This window comes from Pteropus vampyrus, unplaced genomic scaffold (assembly GCF_000151845.1).
Source record: "Pteropus vampyrus isolate Shadow unplaced genomic scaffold, Pvam_2.0 Scaffold70, whole genome shotgun sequence".
NCBI lineage: Eukaryota > Metazoa > Chordata > Mammalia > Chiroptera > Pteropodidae > Pteropus > Pteropus vampyrus.
The window spans coordinates 6,876,976-6,903,011 of record NW_011888851.1 but is presented as its reverse complement, the minus strand read 5'-3'; the positions used below and the strand labels follow the sequence as shown (position 1 = coordinate 6,903,011).

Below are 26,036 nucleotides of genomic sequence, written 5' to 3'. Positions count from 1 at the left end.
TATTACCTGAAATAGAAGACTATCTTCAGATTTCTTGATATAAGAAATAGATAATACATTTTTCTCAGTGCTTAATTAAGGTAATTGAGTTGAGGTTTTCTCTTTTTAGCTAAAAAGCCTCCTTATATAATTAATATAAAAAATAGAAGTTCTTTCTTTGTAACCTTGGCTGTATAATGGTGGAACTACTTTTGAAGGTCAGAGAAGGAATTGAGTTTCATGAGGTCTTTCTGTCGATGACACTAGATATCTATTTGGAGGACCGTCATAACTAGATTTTCCAAGATTGTTATTGATAATTTGATTACTTCTAAACTGGAGAACTGAATGTGATGTGTACAGAATACTTAAAAACAGACATACAATTCATTCTGACCTTGGTAAGACTCACAAATGGGCAGATAGTTTTCTATGATTCTTAAATATTTTTAGAGAAAAAAATTCTGAAAAAGACTATTGGCAGATGCGACCCAGTGGCTTATAACTTTAAATTTGAGGCAAGAAGTTCTTTCCAATATCAAACCTTAATTATTGTGTTTAAGTCTGTTCTTATCTAATCATCACAGAAATAGAGAACAGTTCTTGATTATTGTCCATACTGTAGTCTTTTGTCATTAGTAGGATTCGTAAACCAAAACCAAAGCTGCATAAACAAAGGCATGATGTGCATAATTGTTCAGGATATAGCTGGAGTAGGAGATTTTTAGCAGATGGTGGGAAATGAGACTAAACAAGGTAGATTGGGGCTGATTGTGTAAAGCCTTGAAATGCTGGCATGTTTGGACTTCGTTTTACATATAGGAGCTTTTGAGTGAGAGTGAGAAGTCAAATCAAAATTTCTGAATGTTAATCTGGCAGTACTTTGTGGGGTAGACCAGAAAGAGAAAATATTGGAAGCAAGGATAACATAAAGTTCTAATAATGGACTAGTTATGAGGTGATAAGAGCCTAACTTTTTGTGGTTAGGTGGGAATGGAGAGAATGGAATGCATTTTAAAGAAGAATATTTGGTGTTTATATATGGTATGTTGAGAGAGAAAGCACAGAAAGCTTTGGGCTGTTAAGTGTGGATGAATGTTAACCTTATACTAGTATCATTACCAGAAGCTGAAAAGTCAGTTTAAAGGTGGATTATAAGCAAGGATGATGAATTTGGTTTGAGATAATATGAATATAGGCTGAGTATAGAATTGTTCATTATTTGAAAATTATTTTATAATTATTGAAAAGAAAATTTAACAATAAAATGATGAAAGTAAAAGACACAAGTTGCCGTATGGGATGTCTCCCCATTGTTATTACTCCAAAAGTTACTATTATCAACTTGGTATATATTATTTAACTATGTGTAATTATGTGTGTTTTATCTTCATAATTCATGAAGATCATTCATAATCTTCATCCTGCTGTTGGGGCAGTGGGGACCGATGTAATTTATCATTTTTAATGCATAGTATAGATGTACCTTCATTTATGGAAGTTTAGGTTATTTCTGATTTTGCTTTTTTAAATTAAAAATAATGTTACAAAGAAAATTCTTATGTAATTGTTTTTGGGTACTCATCCAGCTATTTTCATAGAATAAATTCCTAGAATTGGGCCAGGGGATAAGCATATTTACCATTTTCATAACAGGTAACTTTCCAGAAAGGTTAATATTGATTTCTGTGTGTACATATGCAAATTAACAATCTTAATTTTGTGTGTGTGTGTTGGAGGAAGTATATGTGTTTGGGTGTGATACTTACTGGTGATATGATAGTATATTCTAGCTTTGTTAGTCACTGAAATTAACATACAAAAAGGTAATGAAATTTTAAACATCATCTTGCAACAGGAAAAATCCTCCTGGTTTGGGAAAATACAAGAGGGCAATACACATGTTTGCATAGGAGCTAGAATTAGACATGAAGTAATGGTGGTGGTAATTGAGAAAGAGATATCTTGAAATTAGTGAAGTCTTGAAAACTACTTCTAGTAGATTTTAGTACTAAAAAGGCAGGAGATAAATCATTTTATCTTTATTTTACAGAAATGTTTAGGCCTTCCTTAGTAAATTTTATTTCCTCGAGGACTTACTTCCTATTTTAAAATAGATGTCAGTGAGAATATTTACTTTACTATCATTTTAACTAGAATAAAAAAGAAATATTCCTTTTAGCTTGGAAACCTTTCCCTAGTAGTGGAACTAAAAGGGTAGCTCTGGATTTTTCTAAGGTAGTTTTAAGCTTTTAGCTAATTAAAATTAAACCCTACATGCCTTGTGGTGGTATTATTTGAAACTGTGAGGTAGGTTTATTACATGTTTTTATCTCTTAAAAATTCATTTGGATCAAGGAGCAGAATGAGAATTAAATGCAAGTTTTATGATCCAATTCATTTGTGTACTTTTGACAGAATAAGGTTGTGGCAGCTGCTACAAGCAGTATGCTCTGCATTTGCACAGGTTCAATCCTGGTGCACAGTTAACATAGGAGTAAGGTATAACAAGCATCCGTGGAGGACTTTTTCCCCTCTATTAAAATACAATAGGAAACCACAGAAACCCCAACTTTAATTTACAAGTCTTCTAATGTAATATTCAGACATCACATTAGTTTATCAGAAATAGTATATTTCAAACAAGACTGGGTAATTTAATGGTGGTTTTATGTAAGCTAAAGATCTTTTCTTGTAGTAAGTAAAGGTAATTCATGATAACCCATGACTGAGGGAGATGCTCTTAGGGAAAAAAATATATATATACAGTAGTTTTGAGACAAATTAATGAAGTTAAAGGTGACAGATTCATTTTGATTAAGATATTTTAAATTATTTACAATAAAAACTCAGTGTCGTGATTTTTAACTTTTCAATAAAACAAACATTTAAGTACTTTCATAATCTTAGGTCAGTGCTTTTGGGGATAGCTGAGGTGATTTAGTTTCCTGTTCTTGGCACAGTGCATAATATGTAGGAGGTGATCGATACTTATGCATTGACTAATTTCTCATCTAAATTTGCACCTGAGGGCAGTTCACCTTGTGTCAAATAAAAGACCTGTTGTAGCTTTAATCAAAGACATAATTACTTGCTGAAGGTCATCTTTGTGAAGACTACGATTCTTCCTCCCCATTTACCAAGTTCCACATGGCTTTTCCCTTGATTTCAGGGTATGGATTTTGTACCAGGATCCACCCTTGACGTTTACCCCAGTAGCTTCAGGAAACACTTGGGGTTTGTGAATCCAGGAGTACCTAAACTGGAAAAGTCAGTACTTCTAGTTAGGTTACTATCTGAAGATGTGACCTTGATGGTCACAGAAACTTTGCAAGGAAGTAGAGAAAATTCATTAAGGTATGATTCAACTTTATTCTTCAATTTTGTTTTATGAACAACTGAAAATATGAAAATCGGGTTTTATTATAGAAATGCGAATAATAAGTGATAAAAAATATGTAACACTGAAGGAGTTCACTGATTGTTAATTAAGTGTATTTCTCTGTGCAGGTATAATTTGGCCTCCCAAGATTCTGCCTTAGCAAGAAAGAAGTGGAAAATACTCTTGGAAAGAAAACTGAGATAATAAGAAAACCAGAAATTATTTTTACATGGTTGTCAGCTCACCTACCAATATGGACACTTTTCCCACCAATTTTCCCCCTAGTGGAGACAGTGGGCTGACAAGTTCTCAAGCTGAGTTCCAAAAAATGTTAATTGATGAAAGGTTAAGATGTGACCACCATAAAACTAATTATCAGACTCTGAAAGCTGAACACACAAGGTAAATTAAATTTGGAGGTGAGAGGTTTGATTAAATTTTTTGAGTGTATGCTCTGCAACATATAGTATAATGTTGTTATTTTGCAATATATACATTTAAAACTTTTAATACAGTAAAGTTTTTGTTTTAAAATTACTTTATTCTAAACTAAGCATGATATCAAGTGGATTGTGAATTTTTAAAAGTCTTATTTTGAAAGTAGCAAGACAAATATATCTGAGTGGCTAAATTTTGATTTTTCCTCTCAAAGTTAAATTGTATTCAGAGACTACAGTGTTAATAATTAAATGAAACTCTATAAAGAAAAGATACTTGCAATTTTAATGGAATATATGATGTTGGTCTTTTTCTGTAGTGTTGGTTGACTTTACATAAAGTAATGTAAATAAAAAGCGAAAGATATATTTAAAATTGAATCCTTCATTTTTTAAAAATCAGGTTGCAAGATGAGTACACGAAGTCACAAAATGAACTTAAACGCCTGTTGATTGAAAAGCAAAGTAACCAGGAAAAACTTCAGCTGCTGCTTGAAGAGCTAAGAGGGGAATTAGTAGAGAAAACTAAAGACTTAGAAGAAATGAAGATACAGGTAAGGAAATATAGTTAATATATAAAAAAAAGGCAGATGCTTAGTGGAGGTAAGTAGTTTTGGTAAATTTGGTAAATTCTCTCTATAGTCTTAGTTAAATATTTTGCTATATCTACAGGTACAGTTTAATATTTTTTCTTATATTCTAGAATGTTTGCTACTATATAGGGTTTGGCCAAGAAACTGTTGTTTTATGTAAATTTGCATCCTCTTATCTATCTTGATTTAAATAATCTTTTACTATTCAGAATAATTGAAGGAAAGGCCAGTTTGAATTAATAAAAAATTTAGAATTAATTTTTTTAAAGATTTACTATTTTTCTTCTAAGTATTGTAACTAAGTATTGTAAAATGGCTTAAAAAGACAAAGTTATTTTTAAGGAACTTCTTAAAGACACTAAAAATAATGTGTGCACCTAATTTATATACACAATGTAAAGTAAACGGAGTCTGTAAAGCAAAAGATAGTTGGTACTAAAAGTACTGACTACAGTTTCTTTAGTTATTTTTCACACTATTTATTTTTATTTGCTTAGAAAGTAGAGCGAAGCTAAACTTCACCAAACTTACTGCAAATTTCAAATTAGTAAGTATTAGAAGTGATATTTTTTTATATTCATTTGATCTCTGAATAGCAACAGCTGTGTATTTCTGCTTGGTGCAAATAATGTGTTATTAGTATTGGAGTCTTTATATAGTAAAAAGCCACCTTTCAAGTCATCTAGTATGGCATATCACCCAATTCATGAATTCCTTTGACAGCAGTGTTGGAAGTTTGTCATTCAATATCTTGAAATCTTCCATTGTTGGGAACACTGCCACTAAGCTTGGGCTGGAGCCTCTACATTGTGTTTACTGTTTCATACCTAGGAATATTTAAGACATTTAAACAAAAAAAGAACTTCAGAGGGAAGTGTAATTTTGGCCTTTAGAATTAGATTAATTTGTTTTGCAAAAATTGAGAAGCCTATGTGAATGGAATCTCTGAGTCGTGAACCCAAGGTATTCAAAATATTCTTCAGGCATTGTAAATGTGATTACTCTGTTTCTTTAGAGTAACATTTATACATGCTTATTTGTACCATGCACATGCAGACAGTAAACTTAAGACTGGAGTGGCTATAGTAATATCAGATAAAGTAGACTTCAAGACAAAGAGTTCACTAAAGATAAAAAGGACATTTTTGTAACAACAACAAAAGAAGAATCAGTTTACCAGGAAGATGATGACCTTCAACAAATAGCTATGTTCCTTTGCTTTAGATTTCTCATGTGGTAAAGAGGATAAAAATTGTTACCTAACAGGGGTTATTGTGAGGACTAATGAGATAACATATTTTTAGTAGAGTGTCTGGCACATAGGAGATACTTGCAAATAATGGCCGTTTTTATTCTGGGTGAATGCAGGCTCCATGAGGGCAGGAACTTTTTTTTTTTTTTTCAGTGTGTCTCCAGAGCTTAAGATGATGCCTAGAAAATATTTGTGGAATGAAAGTTGTATAAATAAATAAGTGAATGAGTCAGAATTGTTCTGTTCATACATAATGTTACACTTCTTGTCTTATACGTACCTAGAACCTCAGTGTTTTAGAGTTAATAATCATCTAGTTCTCTTTCATATCTCTTATGAGTTGAATTGTGTCTCCCAAAAAGATACGTTGAAGTTCTAACTCTCAGTACCTCCGAATGTGTCCTTATTTTGGAAATAAGATCTTTACAGATGTAATTAGTTAAGATGAGGTCATACTGAAGTGTGGTGGGCCCTTAATCCAGTATGATTGGTTTCTTACAAGAGACAGAAACATGTGGATGGGGGAGAGTGAGGACTGGGAGAACATCTTATGTTGACAAAAACAGATTCAAGTGCTGCAGCTGCCAGGAAAGGCCAAGGATTGTCTGCACACCACCAGAAGCTTGGATGAGGCAATATAGAATTCACCCTACAGTTTTCAGAGGGAGCATGGCTTTGCTGACACCTTGATTTTGGACTTCTAGCCTCCAGAACTGTGAAACTATAAATTTCTGTTGTTTTAAACCACTAGTTTGTGCTATTTTGTTAATGGCAGCTTTAGGAAACTAATATACTATCCGAAGCATAGCTAGTTCCCTTTTGGAAGATCTGTGACACGTGGCTCTTTGTTCTCTGCTTCAGTGCTTCAGTGCTAGAGAACCTAGTGAACTTTTAAGTGATCCAGTTCCACTTTTGGATTGGAGTATGTTAAGCATTTTTTTTTTTCTCTTGTATCGCAATGAAATTATCCTCCCTGCAGACTCCCTGTTGGTTCATGTACTTTTCCTTGGACCTACACAAAATAACATTGGACATTTCTCCACATGATAACTTCCCAAATGTTTGCTGAAAAATATAATTTATCTGGTAAATTTTTATTTTTCAAGATAAACATACCTGGTTTCTATGTGATATTTATCTGGCATAAATAAGCTAAAGAAATTTCTATATGTATTCATACATTTGAGCAATTTAGCCATTTGCTTTAATGGATGTTTGCAATTTGTACAAATTGTGAGTTAAGTTCAGTAAATCGACAGAGTAAGATCAGCCAGAGATATTTCAATGAAGGTTTATGAAAGATGATTATTTTTAAAATACACATGTATTATCTTGTCTACCTGCAAAATGCCTTTTCTAAGATTTAATATCCCTTTGGCTTTTATAGAAAAACCATATAAAAGACATTCATTTAAAAGACATGTCTGGGTCACGTGTACTTGTAGCAAATGAGAATAATAATAGTGCCTGGCTCATAAGATGATTGTCAAGATGAAATGAGACAACATAAAAGTGTTACTATATAGTGCTTTGATATTATAAATGGTTAGAACATATTAGCTATAACTATTATTATGTACCATGTTAACAAAACCTTTTTTTTAAAAAAAATCACAAGTTGTTTGATATATTTCTGATAAAAATTTTTAAAAATTACCAAAAATTTATATGCTTTCTTTGTTGCCAGGCAATGAAAACTATATAACCCAGTATGTTTACCATTTCATTTGGCTGCTTGGAGCTTGGAGCAAAATTTGTTACTCATTTCCAGTCATTAATTGTTAAAAATATCTGGTACAGTAATATTTGCTCTCTTAAAAGTCTTTGAAAAATATTTTATATTCATATGACAAGTGCTGGGGTGTTAAAGATTTGTTTTTATAGATTTAATGTAGTTAATGACACAGACTGTTGTATGATAAAGCATTCTTGTAAGTTTTTTTTGAGAAAAGTAGTTGAAATATTCCATTAGAAGTCTAGCCACAGCATGATTTCCTCCTAAAATGGCATGGAGGAAATCCTCTAATTCTGTGTTTCTCATGTATGTGTGCTTTGAGAGCGGGGAGGGAGGAAAGATAGATTTTTTTTTTTAATGTGTGTGCTTGTTTTTAATAAGATTGATTTATAGATGATAAAGAGAAGATCTTATAATTAGAGACCCTTTTTCAGAGACCTCATAGATCATAAGACTCCCATGTAGTTACCAGTTTTAGTGTTCTTTATTCCTTTGTGTAGATCCTATTTCTGTCTGTATCATTTTCCTGTTGTCTTAAGGACATTCATTAACAGTTTTTCTAGTGCAGATCTACTAGCGAGAAATTTTTTCAGCTTTTATATATCTTAAAAAAAATTTTTTTAAGATATTTTTGTTGAGTATTAAATTTATGTTGACAGTCCCCCCACCCCCCGCCAATACTTTAAGGATGTTCTACTACTGTCTTCTCATTTATGTTGTTTCGTATAAGAAATTTGCTATTATTCTTAACTTTGTTCTGTGTATACAGTGTCTTTTTTTTTTTTTCTTGGCTGCTCTTAAGATTTTCTCTTTATTACTGATTTTGAGCGATCTGATTGACATACCTGTGCACTTTTCTTCACATTCCTGGTGTTTTGGATTTATTGAGCTTCTTGGGTCTGTGGGTATATAGTTTTTATTAAATGTAGACCTTTTTTTTGACATCTCAAAATCTTTTTTTTTGCTTCCTTCATCTCCTTCGGGGACTTTGATATTAGGCCACTTAAAGTTTTCCTATCGTTCACTGATGTTCTGTTTATTATTTTTAATTTTTTTGTCTCCTTGTTTCAGTTTGGATAGTTTCTGTTGTTATGTCTCCAAGTTTGCTGATCGTCTGCCAATGTCTAATTTGTCATTAAGTCTATACAGTGTATTTTATTTTTCATCTCAGAAATTTTAGTTTTTATCTTGAAGTCCAATTTTGGTCTTTTTTCATAGCTTCCTTATCTCTACTTAACATATTTAATCTTTTATCTAAGCTTTTTGAACATGTGGAAGGAATTCAGTTGTAATAACCATTTTAATATCTGCTAATTTTGACATCTCCTGGGTTGATTTTGGTTGGTTGATTTTCTTTTCCTGTTTATTGTGGGTAGTATTGTCCTGCTTCTTTCCATGCCTGTTAGATTTTTATTGGGTGCTAGACATTGTGAATTTGACTTTGCTAAGCACTAGATATTTCGTATTCTGATAAATATTCTTGAGCTTTGTTCTGGGACACGGTTACTTGGAAATAGTTTTATCTTTCTGGGTCTTGCTTTTAAGATTTGTTAAATGGGAGCAGATTAGTATAGTGCTAATTATTTCCTGTTGCTGAGGCCCCTCTGAGTACTCTGCCAATTTCTCGATGAAATGAAGTTTTTTAGTCTGGCTTTGGGAAAAGGAAATAGCCATGGTTGTATATGAACTCTAGGTGGTCAAGCCTCTAATCCTTTCAGGTGGTTCTTTTCCTGGCCTTAGATATTTTCCTTACATATGTAGCTGATCAGTACTCTCTAAATGAGTTGAGGAGGATCTTTTACAGATCTTCATAATTTTCTTTCTGTGCTACTCTCCTCTCTGCTACCCTCTCTTGTGACTCTAGCCACACACTAGTCTCCCTGGATTCTCAGTTCCATCTCCTCATGTCAGGGCGTTCATCAGATTTTGCCTGGATATCCCTTCCTGTGCCATGACTTGGAAGTTTTTGCAAAGCTAACCTTTTATTTTAAATTAACTTTTAATTATGGAAATCTCAAGTGCAAAAGTACAAAAGGTCCTTGAATAATGTCATTTAGTTCAATGTTGTTTTGTTCTAATGTTGATGAGAAAAATAATCACTTCTTTTGCGTGGAGTTTGCACCTTTCCCCATGTTTTCTCCAAGTACTCTGGTTTTCTCCAACATCCCAGAGATGTACCTGTGAGGTTAATTGGTGTGTCTAAATTGTCCCAGTCTGAGTGAGTTTGGGTGTGTGTGAGTGCACCCTGTGACAGAAGGGCATCTTGCCTGGAGTGGGTTGATGGCCTGCGCCCTGAGCTGCTTGGATAGGCTTCAGCCACCTGTGACCCTGAACTGAAATAAGTGGGTTGGAAAAACATTATTTTATTTGTTTTATACATCTTTCTTAAATGTATATATAGCTCACATTTATTTCAGTGTTTAATATTAGATTTGTTTTAGGTCTTTATTTAGAAGTTTGATGTTTTTGTGACCAGAAATATGCTGTAGGAAGTTTTGTTTGTGTCGGTTAGCCTATGGCAAAATTGGTTTTGTTATACATTGTTTTGCTTAAAGTCACAGTTTTCAAGAACCTATTGAAGGCGTTAAGCAAGAACTTACTGTAGAGAGTATTTTATGGGATGCATCCCACATACTTATCACCCAACATCAGTAATACCATCTTTGAGAGAGTTTTGTTTTATCTTCTAAACTCTCTCCAACTCCTACACACATCCCACTGTTCCCCCAACTCTCTCCCTTAACTCCTCTCGATTATTTTGAAGCAAGTCATATTATTTCAGCTCTACATATTTTAGTATATATGAAGCCGAGGGGTTAAGACCCTTCAGAAAATATTTTTAATTAAAAAAAAAAGTTCGTATGCTAGTTTGGACTAACAGCCAGAAGAAGGAATTTACATAGCATGCTATTAACCATTACAGAAATTGCTTAGTCCAGGGCATGTTAGACTGCAGAGAAAAATAAATAACCAAGAGAGCAGAAATAATAATAGCATACAATGAGTAAGAGTCACAAAATATATAGTTTCTACCCCTGCACATCAAGATAACCTAGTAACACATATTAAGATGTTTTTAAGCCCACAAAGCCAACAACCAACTGAAACGGAGGGTCCCGATTTTGATTTTACATGTAGCGCTAGCACTCTGTTCAGTTTCTTCACAGCATGCCTGCAAGCCCTTTCCCTTACTAGTAATTAACCCCCTGAGGCAGCCAGAAACAATGACCATGCTTTGACTAAAGGTCACAAGGTATGATTTCTGTTAAGCTAAAGGTAGCATCATGGTCTAATTTGGGTTTCAGCTCTTGAGCCTTAAAGCTGAAAGACACCCCCGCTGCCCCCACCCACACCCCCTGGCCACATCCTCATGAAAGCAGACTGAAGGACTCAGAAACTGACCTCATGGCCTGAAATAATGATTTACTGCCTTTATCTCACTCTTGACCAGTCAGCATGACCCAGAACCCAAAACCCTACTCATGATAATTTGTGATCTTTGTTCGTAAAATTTCTTGTCTGTAAACCATTGAGGAGTTTAGGCTTTTGAGCATTAGCTTCCTGTTCTCCTGGGTGGCACCATTCATAATAAAATGACCATTCTTTCTCTTTCGCAGTTCTTAGTGTTTAGTGCTTAGTTCTGCTAGTGCTGGGTGGATGAACTCTTTCTGTTCGGTAACATATATCTCTATTACATACAAGGCAATACCTCTTTTAAAAGTTTTGCCACAATAGCATCACCATACCTAAAAGTACTTAAGGAATACTACCTATTAATATTGTATCTTTGTTCAGATTTCCTTCAGTTTTGCTTGCTTGTTTATTTTTAAAGTTGGTTTGTTTGAAACAGTCCAAATAAGTTTACCTATTCATGTTTTCCTTTTAATTACCACCTCTCTTCAATTTGGGCTCTTGACATCATAAACCAGATTTTAACAGGAGCTCTCTGCCCCTCCTTTCCATAGCTATCAATTCTCTCCCAGCAAAGCTTTTGATCCATCTTGCTTCTTCCTACAATACATATGGTGATACCATTCTTAAGCTTAAAAACCTTCAGTGAATAAGCAAGATACAAAAAATGTATATAGTATGCTTTTCATTATGTAAAAGTTAAAAGTGGTATATATGATTATATATCTATAGATTGTGTTAAGAAGGATTAACAGTTGTTAAGAAATTGTTAACAGTTGTTGCTTCCTAAGAGGATAACTGGATAACTGAAGTGAGAAGAGAATTTAGTTTTTTGGTATTATATTTTATTTTGTTTGAATAATTTTCTTTATGTAATTATATTTATTCATTTAAATAAAAACTTTTAAAATAAATACTATTGAATACTAAGAATATGAACCTAGTATTCAGGAACCTTCCACTTTGTAGCACCCACCTCTTTCCCATTTGTTCCCAGCTAGAATGCAGCTCTCTTACGTGACATGTGAAAATCATTCAGGGTGGCCTTGGTTGTTACAATGTCTAGAGATTGCTACCAGCATTAATGCACAGGGACACAGGATTCTAAATTTCCTGTAGCACTTAGTGTGGTCCTATCCAAAATTCCTTTAGCTCGCTTGTGAAGATCATTTTTCTCCCCGGGGAATTTAAAATTTTATCCATTCTTTGGTTTTGGGTTATACCTAAGCTGTAGTTTGCCCATTCCTTAGATGTTCCATTCTTTCTATCTTAAATATCTTTAAAGTTTGTCTTTACCTGGTAAACCTATATTGCCTATTTTTTAAGTTATTTGTATATATAAGTTCTTTTTCACATGAGAGTTTGAACTTCTTATGGGGAATGATATGCTTCCTGTGAATTTTTATGATCTTTAGAAAGTTAGACTGTGTGTGCTTCAAAGTGTTAGAAGGAGATGGTAATGTGGCTACGTTATGTATTGTCACGGGAATCAAAGAAGTTAATGCATGTAAGGTATTTAGAACAGTATGTTATGTAGATAATAGTATGTTGCACAATATTTATATGTTGTAGGCATTCACTCAGTAAAATGTTTGGGATATTTGGAGTATTGATGAATAAATGAATGAATTAAACATTATTCTTAGTTTTCAGGAATAATTATAAATGCAAACTGGGGTTTTTTGTTTTTTTTTTTTTTGCAACTAATATTTGTTAATTCAGGAAATAATAACTGAATGGTTCCTGCGTGCCAGGCAGCAATGCAAGGTGTTGAGAACACTATGGTCAATAAAGACTATATCTAGCCTTAAGGAGCTTACTAAAATATTTCATTACTTTTTGAAAGTTGAGTTTTATAAAGGAGTATTTTAGGGAGGAGCCTAAATTAGTTTTGGTGATCAGAGTAAAAATCAGCTTCTTTTGATTGAAAATAAATCTGAAGGATTCTTTATGGTATACCAAATTATTACACCTTTATTTTGCTTGCTTTAGAAGATAGTCTATCAGCCATTGTATCCAACATGATACTTAGCTGCCAACATAATTATTCCTAATAATAACAATGATAATAATTAGTAACTGTCTTTACCTCATATTAATGGAATTTTCGACATCTTTGAGAGCCTGAAATTGAGATTCTGAAAAGCATTGTTTCAAAGTATTGTTCAAAAGATTGGTTCTATTTATATAATGATTACTGTAAAATTAAGTATATTGTGAAATTTTTGTAAATTGTATTTCATTGTCATAATTAGGAGAGAAGCTTTGAAATTTGGCAAAATCTTGATTTTTGATATTTGTGATTTTATATTTAGAATTGTTTGTATTCCTCTCCATATTAGGTATTAACTCCACAAAAGTTGGAACTGTTAAGAGCACAAATACAGCAAGAATTAGAAACTCCAATGAGAGAGCGTTTTCGAGATCTAGATGAAGTAAGTATATTGAAAGAACTATATATGTATACAAATGAGTATTGTCCCCTTCACTATGGACCCCTTTGGAAAGTTATAGTCTAGCGATGCTGCCATTGTACAAAATAGTTGTGGATTCTGTGTTATAAATGGCTTACTGGCTTGATAAAGTCATCTTTTTCATATCTTTCTGATGGATAACCAAAGCATTATGGTTTAGGAATAAATTTAATTTTTGGATATACACAAAGTCACTTAGACCCAAGGTAGGTGATCAAGTTCAGTAAAAGCATTTTTTAAAATATCAAAGCAAAGTATGATTCTAATAAAATCACAAAACCCATTTTCTTGGTTTGTAAACTGGCTTAGAAGAAAAATCTTTCAGCTAAAGATTTACAGGGAACTGAGTATTTTACGAGACTTCCTTGTTATTTAATTTCCTGCTACTTGTTGACATAGTGTCTCCTCTATTTTTCTGCTCTGTTGTCAAAGTTCTTATTGAGACCAGAACACCAGAAACTTTTGTAGTGTTAAGAAGCGGAATTGGAGCATACCAGGGAATTACATGTGTTCCTGGTTAGTTAAGAGAGTTGGTGCTATATATATTCTTCAGACCGATATGTTGAGTTGAACTATCAGTATAATATTTGATTGAACCTTAAATGACTGTACTAAAAATATCCAAAGAATCTTTTATCTACTTTGAATTCATCCCGTATGACTTTTAAGAGGGTATTTTATCTTTTATGAAATTATTTTTTAATCTATATTTTGAAAGGTGTATGCTACATTTTTAAGTATTATTAAGTCCAGAGATCAGAACTTTTGACTTGCTATACATTTTTATTATTATGAGAATCAGTGAGGAAATAAGGTTAATTGAATGGTAATTGGCTTTATTGATACCTTCTCAGAAATGTAGTAATTCTGTGTGTAGGATACTTGTTATGAGAACTTTTCCAAAGTTTGTTTGTACTTCTGTTAAGCTTATTTTTTACTTTTAGAATTGCTCTGAATATAATGTAATTTAAAATTATGTTTGCAAAAGTGATTTTTGGAGTGAATACAAATTTCATTTATAAATTTGTGATAAATTGCAGTCTCCTTTTAATTTAGGAAGTTGAAAAGTATAGAGCTGAGTATAATAAGCTTCGTTATGAACATACATTTCTCAAATCAGAATTCGAACACCAGAAAGAAGAATTTGCACGTATTTTAGGTGAAGAAAAAATAAAATATGAATCAGAGGTGAGTGATTGATTATACTAATTTAGTTGTTATTCTAGTCAATAAAATTTTATGATTATATGTTTTTTGTAAATCTCAAGTTAGAGTTGATTGCATAATTAGTTTTATTGATTAATGGTGAACTATTGTGATTTTCATCTGCTATATAGGCAGCATTTTTCTTGTGAATGTTCTTTTGTGGCTGTTAGATTTTTCTATTCATTTCCTCCTTTATTTTGTTGCAGTCAGTGGCAATAGTCTCTTTTCTCCCATAGCCATAGAGGAAGACTTCTTTTGTCTCTATGATTTCTTATTCAGCACTGTCCCCCTCTCCTTGGAACCATACCCACATCTAGGAGAGCTCTGGCTGTCAGCCCATTCATCTTGTTTCCATTTATACAAACAAGGTATACCTTAGAGTATGCCCGTCACCTTCAGGAAGTGTACTTTGTTCTTTGACACCTGCAACTGCAAAATCTCCCGTCTGCTGCCTCTAGCATGCACTCCTGCTTTATCTGTAGTGCCTTGGCAGTTTCTCTGCTCATTTTGTGGTTTGTCTCCTAATATTCTCCAAAATAGGGTTTGTGTTTCTCATTCTTTATGTTGCTTTTAGATGATTTTTCAGGATGGAAAGAGAGAAATACCAATTTTATCCTGCACTATTCAAATAAGAAATCTAATGCTAGGAGAATTTGTAAAAAATAGTTTGTCATTTATAGTTATATGAAATGTACTGTGTATAAACACATCTGCATCGTATATTTATTGTGTTGCCTTTATTCAGAATCAAGAGTTAGAATATACTCACTTTCCTTTACTAATTGGATCAAACTGATTTATATTTATCAGTGAACAAACTGTTCCATGATTGTTCGAAATGTAAGAAGCTGTATGAACTTTAGATCATTTGAGTTCATTAATAATACAGTATCAGAAAACTATAAATATTTATAATAGTCTTTTGCATTAAAAAAATTCTTTATAGCTTTAAATCCTTTATTCATATATGATCTCACTTCTAATAGTGTCTCCATTTTAAATTAGGACACTGAAGCACAAGATAAGTAACTTCCTCAAAGTCTCAAAGTCAGCATCCAAGTTAACAATAGACTCAGGTACCCCAACACGGAGTCTAGAGGTATAAGTTTGAAAATTCCCATGATTTGAAGTTGTCATGATATTTAGAAGCCATCCGACAACTATAATTTCATCAGGAGATCAGTCGATCTATACTATGTGTGATGATGAAAGGATTTGAATCTGTAATTATGATAGACTTAAAAGAACTGCATATAAAAATTTCTTGTGGAAAAAAGGAATAATAAAGATTCCCAGCCTAAAATATAGATTTAGTATATTGAAGAGTAAATACCGAAGTTAAGAATAGTGCTTTATTTTTTACTTTTTTACTTTACTTTTAAAATCTAATGATGTTTATCTGGTAATGATTATTTGTATTCTTCAGTTTATTTTTTTTTTAAAGAATGAATCTTGTATCTGAAATCTGACAACTAATCTATTTTTTACCCATGAAAGATCAAATAATAGTCATTAAAAAATTTAAGGGGTTAATTTTCATATTTGGAATATCTTACGACATTCTTAGAAATCTTAAGGTAAACAGCTAACTGAGAAGCCGTAATTAGGAGAGGCTAGAAAAGTAAAACATTCTGATAAGACCAAACTTCTTTTCTTTCTACTTCCCAATTGATTATGCAGGAGCAATGTTAATTAGTGGATAATCGGGTATTCACTTTTATTTAATCACTTATCTTTGTACTCCAGTTTCTATACATAATAACAATAAAATCTAGTGAGATGATTGTGGATCATGAAATAGCAGTAAAACTTCAAAGCAAAGCCTACTCTTGCCATTCTCCAATCTTACAATTTAAAATGGTATAAAATATGTTAATTTGATGTACTAAAATAATTGAATTTTCTTCCATGAGTGACTCAAAGTGTATGTACTGTTCATTTTTACTTCTATAGATGAAAGAAGTAACTGAATATTCTTTAGTGTGTTGGTTCTTAGGGAAATACTTTAGGAAGATTTTGTTAGTGTTTTCCTGGGAAACACTCCAGGAATTCATGTCTCCCTCATGATATTCTGAATTAAAAAGAATATATGAAAGACGATATCTTATGAAAAAGATAATGTCATGATTTCTCAATGCATTTGGTTTTAAGTACATACTAAGTCTAGCACTTTATACAGAGGAAATTCTGAAGTTGCCTATATAAAAGAAGCAGGAGTAGCTATATTAAGATAGAGCAAAGAAAAATACCAGAGGTAGACATTATATGACAAAAAAGTCAATCCACCAAGAAGTCATATGAATACTAATTGTGTATGAACCAAATAACTACAAAATATGTGAAGTAAAAACTGATAGAACTAAAAGGAGAAATAGACAAATTCACAATTACTATTGGAGATGTCAGACTCCTGTCTCAACAATTGATAGAACAATTAGTAAATCAGAAAGGATGGTAGACCTCAACACCATCAACCAACAGAATCTACTCAACATTAATAGAGCACCCAACAAGAGTACCTAAATACATTCTTTTCAAGTGGCCACCGAACATGTACCAAGATAGACCAATATCCTGGGCTATAAAAATAAATCTCTACAAATTTACAAAAATTAAAGTTACATACAGTGAGGTCTCCAACAACTCTAGAATCGAACTGGAAACCAGTAAGAAAGGTGGCAAGGAAATCTTCAAGTGAAATGACACACTTCGACTAATTCCTGAGTCAAAGAGGAAATTTCAATGAAAAACATAACAATGAAAAACAATTTCAAAAACAATACATTGACTTGAATGAAAATGAAAATGCAGCAAATTAAAATATTTGGGACACAGCTAAAGCAGTGCTGGAGAGGAAAATTTATAGCACTAAATTCATTCATTAGAAAAGTGTCAAATCAATAATCTAAGTCTCTACCTTAAGAACATAGAAAGGATCAAAAGAAACCCAAGGAAAATAGAGGGAAGGAAATAAAGAGTAGAAACCAATGAAATTGAAAAGAAGAACAATAGAAAAAAATCAGTGAAGCAAAGTGCTGATTCTTTGAGAAGACAAATAAAATGACAAACTTCTAGCTAAGCTGACAAAAAAGAAAGAAGACACAAATTACCTATATCAGGAATGAAACAATATCACTACAGACTTTACAGACATCAAAAGTATTGTAATCTTTTTATGATATACAGAGATGAAGAACTCTACCCAAATAAATTTGACAAATAGATGAAACAGGCACATATACTGCAGGTTGGCCCATATGAAATAGATAATTTGAATAGCCATATAACAAGGAAACTAAATTCATAATTTAAAAATTCCCCAAAAGAATGATTTCACTGGAGAATTCTACCAAGTGATTTAAAAAAAAAAAAAAATGAAAAACAATTCTACACAATTTCTTTCAGAAAATAGAAGAGGAGGGATGGTACCAGTGGGGGAAACTGGGTAAAGGGTACACAGGATCTTTATTATTCCTTACAACTGAATGTGAACCTAACATTATCTAAAAATAAAAGTTTTAATTAAAAGTAACCAGAGAAAAAATGATAAGAATAACAACAGACTTCTTTTGGGAACTAATACAATCCCAAAGACAGAGTAGTATCTTTGAAATTCTGAAAGAAAAAAAAAATTTAGGCCCTTTGATTACAGAGCCTGTAATCATACTATACTCTTAACTGTTTCTCTATGCTGCATCATAAAGATAATAAAAACAAAGACAGATGGAGCAATTAGATATACTGCCTTTTCCTTTCGGGTGCCCTAGGGAATTGAGTGGTGCTACCATTTGTTGTAAAGAAGATCAACAATTATTCCTAGCTCCTAATATGTTTCTCTTCCATTTCCTTCAACAATTTTTTAAAAGTAAAATTGGTTAATACAACATCTTTCCTGTCAAGTAAGTTTATATTTTCCAAGAGCAGAGTAAACATGGAAGTAACGGTAATAAGGCAGATTTGGATAAATGTCATAAAAGAGAAATTCAAACAAAGCCTTTGGAAATTTAGAAAAAGAATTGAGAGCACAACAAATTGAGGATATCGAGAAAGATGACATTGAATCTGAGAGTGTAGGAAAAAAGAAAAGGTGGGGATACGTCTAAGAACTGTGCCCACATGACTGGGACAAGAGTGGTATCATAGCAATGATTGAATATAAGCTTCTTGATAGCAGAGGTTTTTGTGATTATTTGCTTGTCTACTTGGTTCTCCAATATATCCTTACTACCTAGAACAGTGCTGGGTACATAGTAAGTATTCAATAAATATTTGTTGCATGACAATAAATGACCAGAGAGACTAGAAGCCATTGGTCACCAGTTTTGGTAGGAATGATCTGATAGTGAGCTCTAGTTGAGGAGTTGTAAATATGCGACCTAATCCTGACTTTGCCATTAACTAGCTTGGTCCATAGTTTCAGCAGTCACTTCAGCTATCACAGATGCCCCTCAGAACTGTTAATGTTAGAGAAAGTAATAATATTGGAAACATGCTGGTCAAGAACTTAACTGTCTGACCCCATAGAGAAAAATCAGGGAAACAAGACTATAAGAGAAATTACTGTTACTAAATGCAGTTTTATTTGTAGCACACTCAGCATTCAGTAAAGTACTCATTAAAGGCACCATTGTCTGAACCTTAGATATATATATACATTGACTCCTGCCTGACCTAGTTGAGCTGCTACACCTCTGATATTTGAGTTACCTCATGCAAAAGGTATCTTAAAGATATTCCAGCCCAAGCTCTTCATTTTAACTGAGGCCAAAGTGAAAAAATGACTTGCATAAAGTCACATAGTTTAAAGAAAGAGAAAATGGAGGAAAAATGGCAGTTAGAGACCAAACCCCAGGGGTAATGTTTATATATAAAGGGTGGGAGGAAAAATAACGTGACACTAATTATTTAGGCTTTTGAGGGCGTGGCTCTAAGTTCTACAGCTGCCTTCTAAGAAAATATTTTCTGGAAAAAAAAATTTTTGCCTGCTGGTTAGCTCTACTTATATTTCCCATTGATATCTTTAATTCAGCATGTCCAAAACCAAATTGCAGTCACTGCATGTTAAAACTGAAAAGGATCTTAGAGGGCCTCCACTCTAACCTTTCATTTTACAGGTGAAGAAAACAGATTCTGCCCTGGGGTGGAGGTCTCACACTTTTATTGCAACGTGAGCAATCAGTTGTCTCTTGGGCCACTTCCGCCTAGGTTACAGAGCATTTCTTTACGTCCTTTTGGCTTAGAATGAGCCTTCTAAGCTCGTCCTGGCATCGTTGGTGTTTAGAGCAGTGGTTTCTACCTTTTTAAAAAACAGCTGAATCCTTTCTAGAAAGAAAGTTGAATCATCTGAAGAAACCTCACTAATGAAAGAATGAAAAGAGGAGCTGCCCTGGTTAAAATGAAGATTTCGTGATGGTGATAGGGGACGGATAGTTTGGGAGATCAGGAAAGGGAAAGTGAGTTTTTTGCCCCCTCATTCCTGGAGATGAGGGGCCTCCGAAGTGTCTCAGAGATTAGGAGGCAGTTTGAAAACCAGTGATTGGAAGACCCGTGAAATCTGGAAGTGATGGTTGTCATGAATGAGAAGATCATTGGTACTTTTGTTCTGCGAGTTCCCCAGTGACTTTTTCAAATGCCTTAGAGTAATGATTTTCATTTCTTTCTTGAATCTGAGAATTAGGAAATAGGACATCATCACAACTAGGACTTTAATAAATTCTCAGCTGTTATTTAAAAACTCTTTCATCACTCAGATTTGTAGTTATTTATATGGACAAACAGCTTTTTTTGTGAATTAAGTTCCTTCAGAATAGATCATTTTATTAGTATAGACATAGCCTAAGAATTACTGTCACATGAGGAACAGTTTAGCGGTAATCAGCATATTGATCATGCATAAACCCCCATAAAGTTCTGATGAATTTTAAAATACTTGACACATTTTTAATAATTATTTTTACAGTAGTATAATTTTGAATTTTATTTGACAACTCATGAAGCCTTGTGCTAGACACCATGGGGAGGTAGAGGAAAAAGAAGACAAAGTACTTGCCCTTACATTTGAGTACAGAATCTTACATTTTACATTTTTTCCTTGGTAATTCATTTCACCACCTGAGCTTTTTTACATTGTGCAACTTTTAATTTACTGGCTTGTAAGCATGTTCATTACTAAAAATTTAATAATTTAATGTTGTATGCTTTCTTTCAAATTATTATTAGATTGTAAGACTGGAGGAAGATAAAGAAGAACTCCATAAGCAGCTGCTTAGCGTGGATCCCACAAGAGACAGCAAACGAACAGAGCAGCTTCTTCGAGAAAAAGTCCAGTTGTGTCAGAAATTAAAAGGTTTAGAGGCTGAAGTAGCAGAATTAAGGGCTGAAAAAGAGAATTCTGGTGCTCAGGTAGAAAATGTTCAGAGAATTCAGGTGCGGCAGTTGGCTGAGATGCAGGCTACCCTTAGATCCCTGGAGGTGAGTTTTTAATTGCTTCCCGGTAGAGTATGGCACACTTTTTTTTAAAGTGCAGTTGACAAGCCTTTGATTTTTAGAGCCTAAATGTATGCTCACCAATCTAATGCTGACGCATTTGTGGAATCCCAAGAGTATATATTCTTTTTGTAAAGAGAAAAGCTATTGATTCATAAGCAATAGCTATGCTACCACACATACAAAGGGATTATTTCTTCTTTGGGAGTCAGGTCACCTATCTGAAATAATTTAACTGTCACAGTGCCACAGAGTAGAATATGCAGAATGCAAAAAAAAAAAAAAATTGTTTTAGTTTCTGAAGACTATAGTTACATCTCAAAAGAGAAAGAACAGTTTCTTCCTAGATAGTTATTTCCTTATAGTGGGATTCGGGATCTCAAAATCATATCTTACGACAGCTTCTTGCTAAAGTTATAAAATTCATCTTGGCTACTATTACATACAAGGCTTCACTGAATTATTTCCCTGAGTTCATTAGAGAAAGATAAGAGTTGACAGAGTTAGGCTGGTACTCCTGGAGGTACTCTTCAGTGAAAATTCTTGGTTTCATTTTTGGAGAGGAAAAACTTTTCCTCCATCCTCTTAAGTTCTGTGGTTGGGGGGTTGTGAATTAAACTGACAACAGACTTTAGTAAGAGAAAAGACAGCTTTTCATTCATATATGTACATGGGAATTCACAGAGAAAATGTGACACAAAGAGGCCGTTAGAATTTGGGCTTATATACCATCTTAATAGAGAAAGGAGAAGGGGTGAAAGGGCACTTACAGGAAAACAAATGACTTAGAAAGATAAATGAGCCTTTAGGAAAGTAGATGGAAGATATGACAGTTTTGTGACAATGTATGTGTAGGTGATCTCTTATCCTGATACTAACTTCTTGTCTCCCGCATTAGGAGTTAGTCTTCCCTAGTTATGAAACCACTGGGGAGGGAATTTATAACAGTTAAATTCTTTTCTGAGTGTCTGCTTTTAGGTAGATAAGAGGAGGTGAGGAGAACCCTTCCCCCTTTTTTTAATGTCTTTGAATTCTCAAAAGTTTTCAGCTCAAAATAAATTATGACACAGTGGCAAGGCATTCTGACCCCCTATACCATCTTTTCAGACATGCTTACTCCTCCTAATTGTCAGTATCTAACTCGTAGCAAATATACTAGTTTTATTGTTTTGATTTATTTTGAGCAGTCCAAAGATTTTTTTTTTTTCCCATTCATATAGTTGTGAAATGATTTGAGATGGAGGGAAATTAGCGGACACCTAGTTTGTAATTAAAATCCAATATCAAATCCAAAGTAGTGATTTTTTTTTCCCAGCCAGCAAACTTGTACAGGGAGTACATGGATGATTTAAAGAGAAGTCATCTTTTTATTTCTGGACGAAGCTTTTGATAGTATTTACTGGTCCAGAACTAAAGTTGTCACTATCATTGGACCTTAAGACATGAGGCAATTGAGAATGAGACTTTATGTTTCCATCCTGCCATCCTTAACGTATTTTATAGTGACAGAATAAGTAGTTGGTTTCAGTTGAATATATTATATGGTTCCAGTGTGAAACTTTTCATTGAGATCATTTAGAGTGATTATTTTCAGGACAAGTTAAATGATGACAGAAGAGGTTCATTGTCACGTTTTCAGAAGAGCCTGTATTTAATTTTTTATCATTTGTGAGATGAAATGAAAATAAGTACACGACAGCAAGCATTACTTTCTTCTTTGACTTTTTTTTGGCTATCATTGTGCCCAGAAAATAGCATTTTATATTTGAGGAAAACAGTTTTTTTCTGAATTATTTGAATACACTCCTTATCATATTTAAGATATATAGGAAGTGAGATGTTACAAAACCGAAGCTTCTCTTTTAAATGGCAGACTTTTTAAAAAATTTATTATTATTATTTATGCCTACAGCACCTGGTCTTCCTAGGTGGTCTCCCATCCAAGTACTAACCAGGCCCAACACTGCTTGGCTTCAGGCTTGTTCAGGGTGGCATGGCTATAGACCATGGACCGTGGCTCCACTGGGGTGCAAACCCAGGACCTTCTGCATGTAAAGCAGACATGCCAACCGCTACACTGTGGAACCACGTCCCAAACATTTTTTATTTTAATTATTTTGATTAGAAATATTTTTTAAAAGCATTGTTTTCCATAAGTAAAGAGTACTGCGAGTATTACCAACCAGAAAATTTTGACAACTTATAGTCTTCATTAAGAATCTTTATTATGTAATGAGGTCAAGAGCTATTGACCTCTGCCCATACTTCTAAAGCCTCCAAATTAGTTCAGTATTTTGAATTCATTCATTCATTCATTTAATCTCCATCGATTTTAGATTTTCAGTTCTTTTTAACTATTATAAATGAGTCCTTCCTACTTCTAATATGCTTTTTCATATCTGCTATGGATTTGAAACCCCCAAAATGTGTGTTTGAATTATGTCAGCAGTAAGAGTAAATATATATCAAATGAGTGCATTCATAAGAGAACTATATGAGTTTTATTTCATTGGGGGCTCTTGATATGTTGTTTGTTCAGATAGCTTTGTTGCATTTTTCCTGGAGCAAACATCTTTCATTTGAATCTATAAAATACCTAGAGAAAGTCTTTTTCTTTAGTACATGTTAATATTGCTGAGATTTTGAATAATTTTGGGTAGTATGATTATAATAAATTTTAAATAGTGCTTACAATATTTTTATAGAATTATGAACAAATTTTAAAATATTTTGTTTTAATAAAAGGCTGAAAAACAGTCAGCTAAACTACAGGCTGAACGCTTGGAAAGAGAGCTACAATCAAGCAATGAACAAAATACCGTTTTAATCAGTAAATTGCATAAAGCTGAACGGGAAATAAATACATTGACCAGTAAAGTAAGTCATCTTATGTTCTACTTTACTCTTTATAATGCTTCATACTGTATGACAAAAAAATTTTGCATTTAGTTTAGTTCTCTATATTGAAATATTTTTTATTCTTTTATTCTACTTTCCAGATACAGAATCTGAGCAATTTTTATCACATTCACCAGGATCAATCTAGTCCAACTCATTTTCTCTCTAGCCTCAATTTTTACAATAGCCTCCAAACTGGTCTCTTTACTCTTTACCCATTTAGAGCTCGATGTGATCTGGCCCCTGCAATCTTTCCACAGCCATCACAGTCCATTTTTCTTCCTGTTCACTTTGCTCCAGTCTTACTGGCCTTCTTACTCTTTGAGGAAGCTTACTTCTACCTTAGGGCCTTTGAACTTGTTCACTTGGCATTATCTTCCCTCACATATTTACTTCTCTTGCTTCCTCATCTTTTTCAGATGTGGCCTTATCAGAGAGGCCTTCCCTGTCTTCTCTTTGTAAAATACCATCTTCCTACTTCCTCTGTCCTACCCTCTATCTTCCTTATTTGCTTTTTCTCCATAGCTCTTAATACCATCTAATATATTTGTATTTATTTTTGTCTCTCCTTTTCTTTCCCATCCCTTTTCCCTCAACCAAATATAATTTCCAAGAGCTCAGAGACATTGCTATTACTGCTGTATCCTCAGCTCCTGGAACAGTTCTGGCACACAGTAGGCACTCAATAAATGTTAAATGAGTAAATATTAACAGCATGATCTGCATTTGTTATTTTAAAAAGAATATAATGGTTTGAACATCTTTAATATACCGAGTTGTCTCAGGGACTTATAGGTTCCCCCCCTCAAATGCAATAGATATTAGGAATCTAGTAACCAGAAATAGATTAGCAGTGGTAAAGTATTTTATAGAATACTCTAGTGAATAAGAATATCAGCTCTGGAGTCAGACATACTGGAATCAAATTTCATTTCTTTTCCTTACTAGCTATGTGACCTTGGACAATTTATGTTCTCTCTGAAAACTAATGTTTTCCTTTATAAAACGACACTAATACTTACCTTATAGAGTATGACAAAAATTGAACGAAATATTATACATAAAGCACTTAGCATAAAGTTTAATATATAATTATCCAAGTATTAGCTGTTATTATGTTAGCCAGTAGTAGTAGTAGCAGCAGCAGCAGCAGTAGTAGTAATAGTAGTAATACAACTAGTAGTCATAGTAGTGTAGTACTAGTACCAGTGCTGGTACTAGTAGTACTAGTAGTACTTGGGCATCTCTAAGAACTTAGAAATAAGACTGGTTACTAAGTCAGTGAAATACATATTTTCTATCAGAGCAGAGTTATATAAAATCACTTTAAAAAACAAAATGGCTTCCAGACCAGAAGGAATTTACTGTAGCCTGGTAGATATGTATGAACTTATCTAAAGGGATATTATATTCATCATAAATTCCTTGGCCAAGGAATTACTTGAAAAGACTCAGGCAGTGTTTATGATAAAGAGTTTTAGTCAGAATGTAAATATTCTAGTCCCATTGAAAAGATTATTCTTAACTGTGGAACGATGTGGATCATTCTTACACTAATCTGTTTTAATTGTGGCCATGAAACAATTGATCTCATTCCATTTGTTCTATTTGAATGATCAAGAGCACTCTACTGTAAGAGACGTCTCTCAGGAAGTAGCCAAGCTATTTTCTGACTATTATTTGACTTCCATGTAATTTTGTCTATAGAGAGAGAATACACTGGTTCTTCAGACTTAGAGCATTTTAGTTTCCATTATATTTTTTTCTCGTAATCTATAAACTGACCTTCTAATTTTATAGATTACTTTTTGTAAACATTATTAATGTGGATCTAACCTTGAGAGTCTTCTTTAAGTGTGGTAACAAAATAGGATTTCTGTGCCTGAAAGGCCAACACCATAATACTAGATGTATTAGATTAGATGCCGCCCTTGGGAGATAATCTACCCAATTTTTTTTATGACAAACACATATTCTTTTACATTTGCAGATTATATGTCTAGTGACATTTCACATTTTTGTTTGAATATCTATACTTCACAGTTTACAAAGTGGTTTTATAGCCAATGTCTCATTTAATTCATTAGACACGGCTGACAGTAGAAAAGAAAGAATAAGTGAAAATTAAACAATGAGATTTTTAATTGTTAAAAATTTGTAAATCAAGAGTAGTCTTCTAATGA

The 26,036-nt window shown here is 33.3% G+C and overlaps 1 protein-coding gene across 3 annotated transcripts in view; it reads left to right on the top strand.

Annotated features, from left to right (window-relative positions):
• Positions 1–26,036, top strand: part of CEP83 (centrosomal protein 83) — a 97,848-nt gene that overhangs the window by 23,959 nt on the left and 47,853 nt on the right. For 2 of the 3 annotated variants that reach the window (XM_023531569.1, XM_011361786.2), the window contains exons 2-7: positions 3,490–3,763; positions 4,202–4,352; positions 13,132–13,224; positions 14,320–14,451; positions 20,689–20,940; positions 23,701–23,832. In XM_023531569.1, coding sequence (XP_023387337.1) covers positions 3,591–3,763; positions 4,202–4,352; positions 13,132–13,224; positions 14,320–14,451; positions 20,689–20,940; positions 23,701–23,832 — 933 coding nt within the window. In that variant the 5' untranslated portion in view covers positions 3,490–3,590. Of the gene's footprint in view, positions 1–3,151; positions 3,337–3,489; positions 3,764–4,201; positions 4,353–13,131; positions 13,225–14,319; positions 14,452–20,688; positions 20,941–23,700; positions 23,833–26,036 lie in introns of all 3 variants that reach the window. The other variant, XM_011361787.2, reaches the window with a different exon arrangement.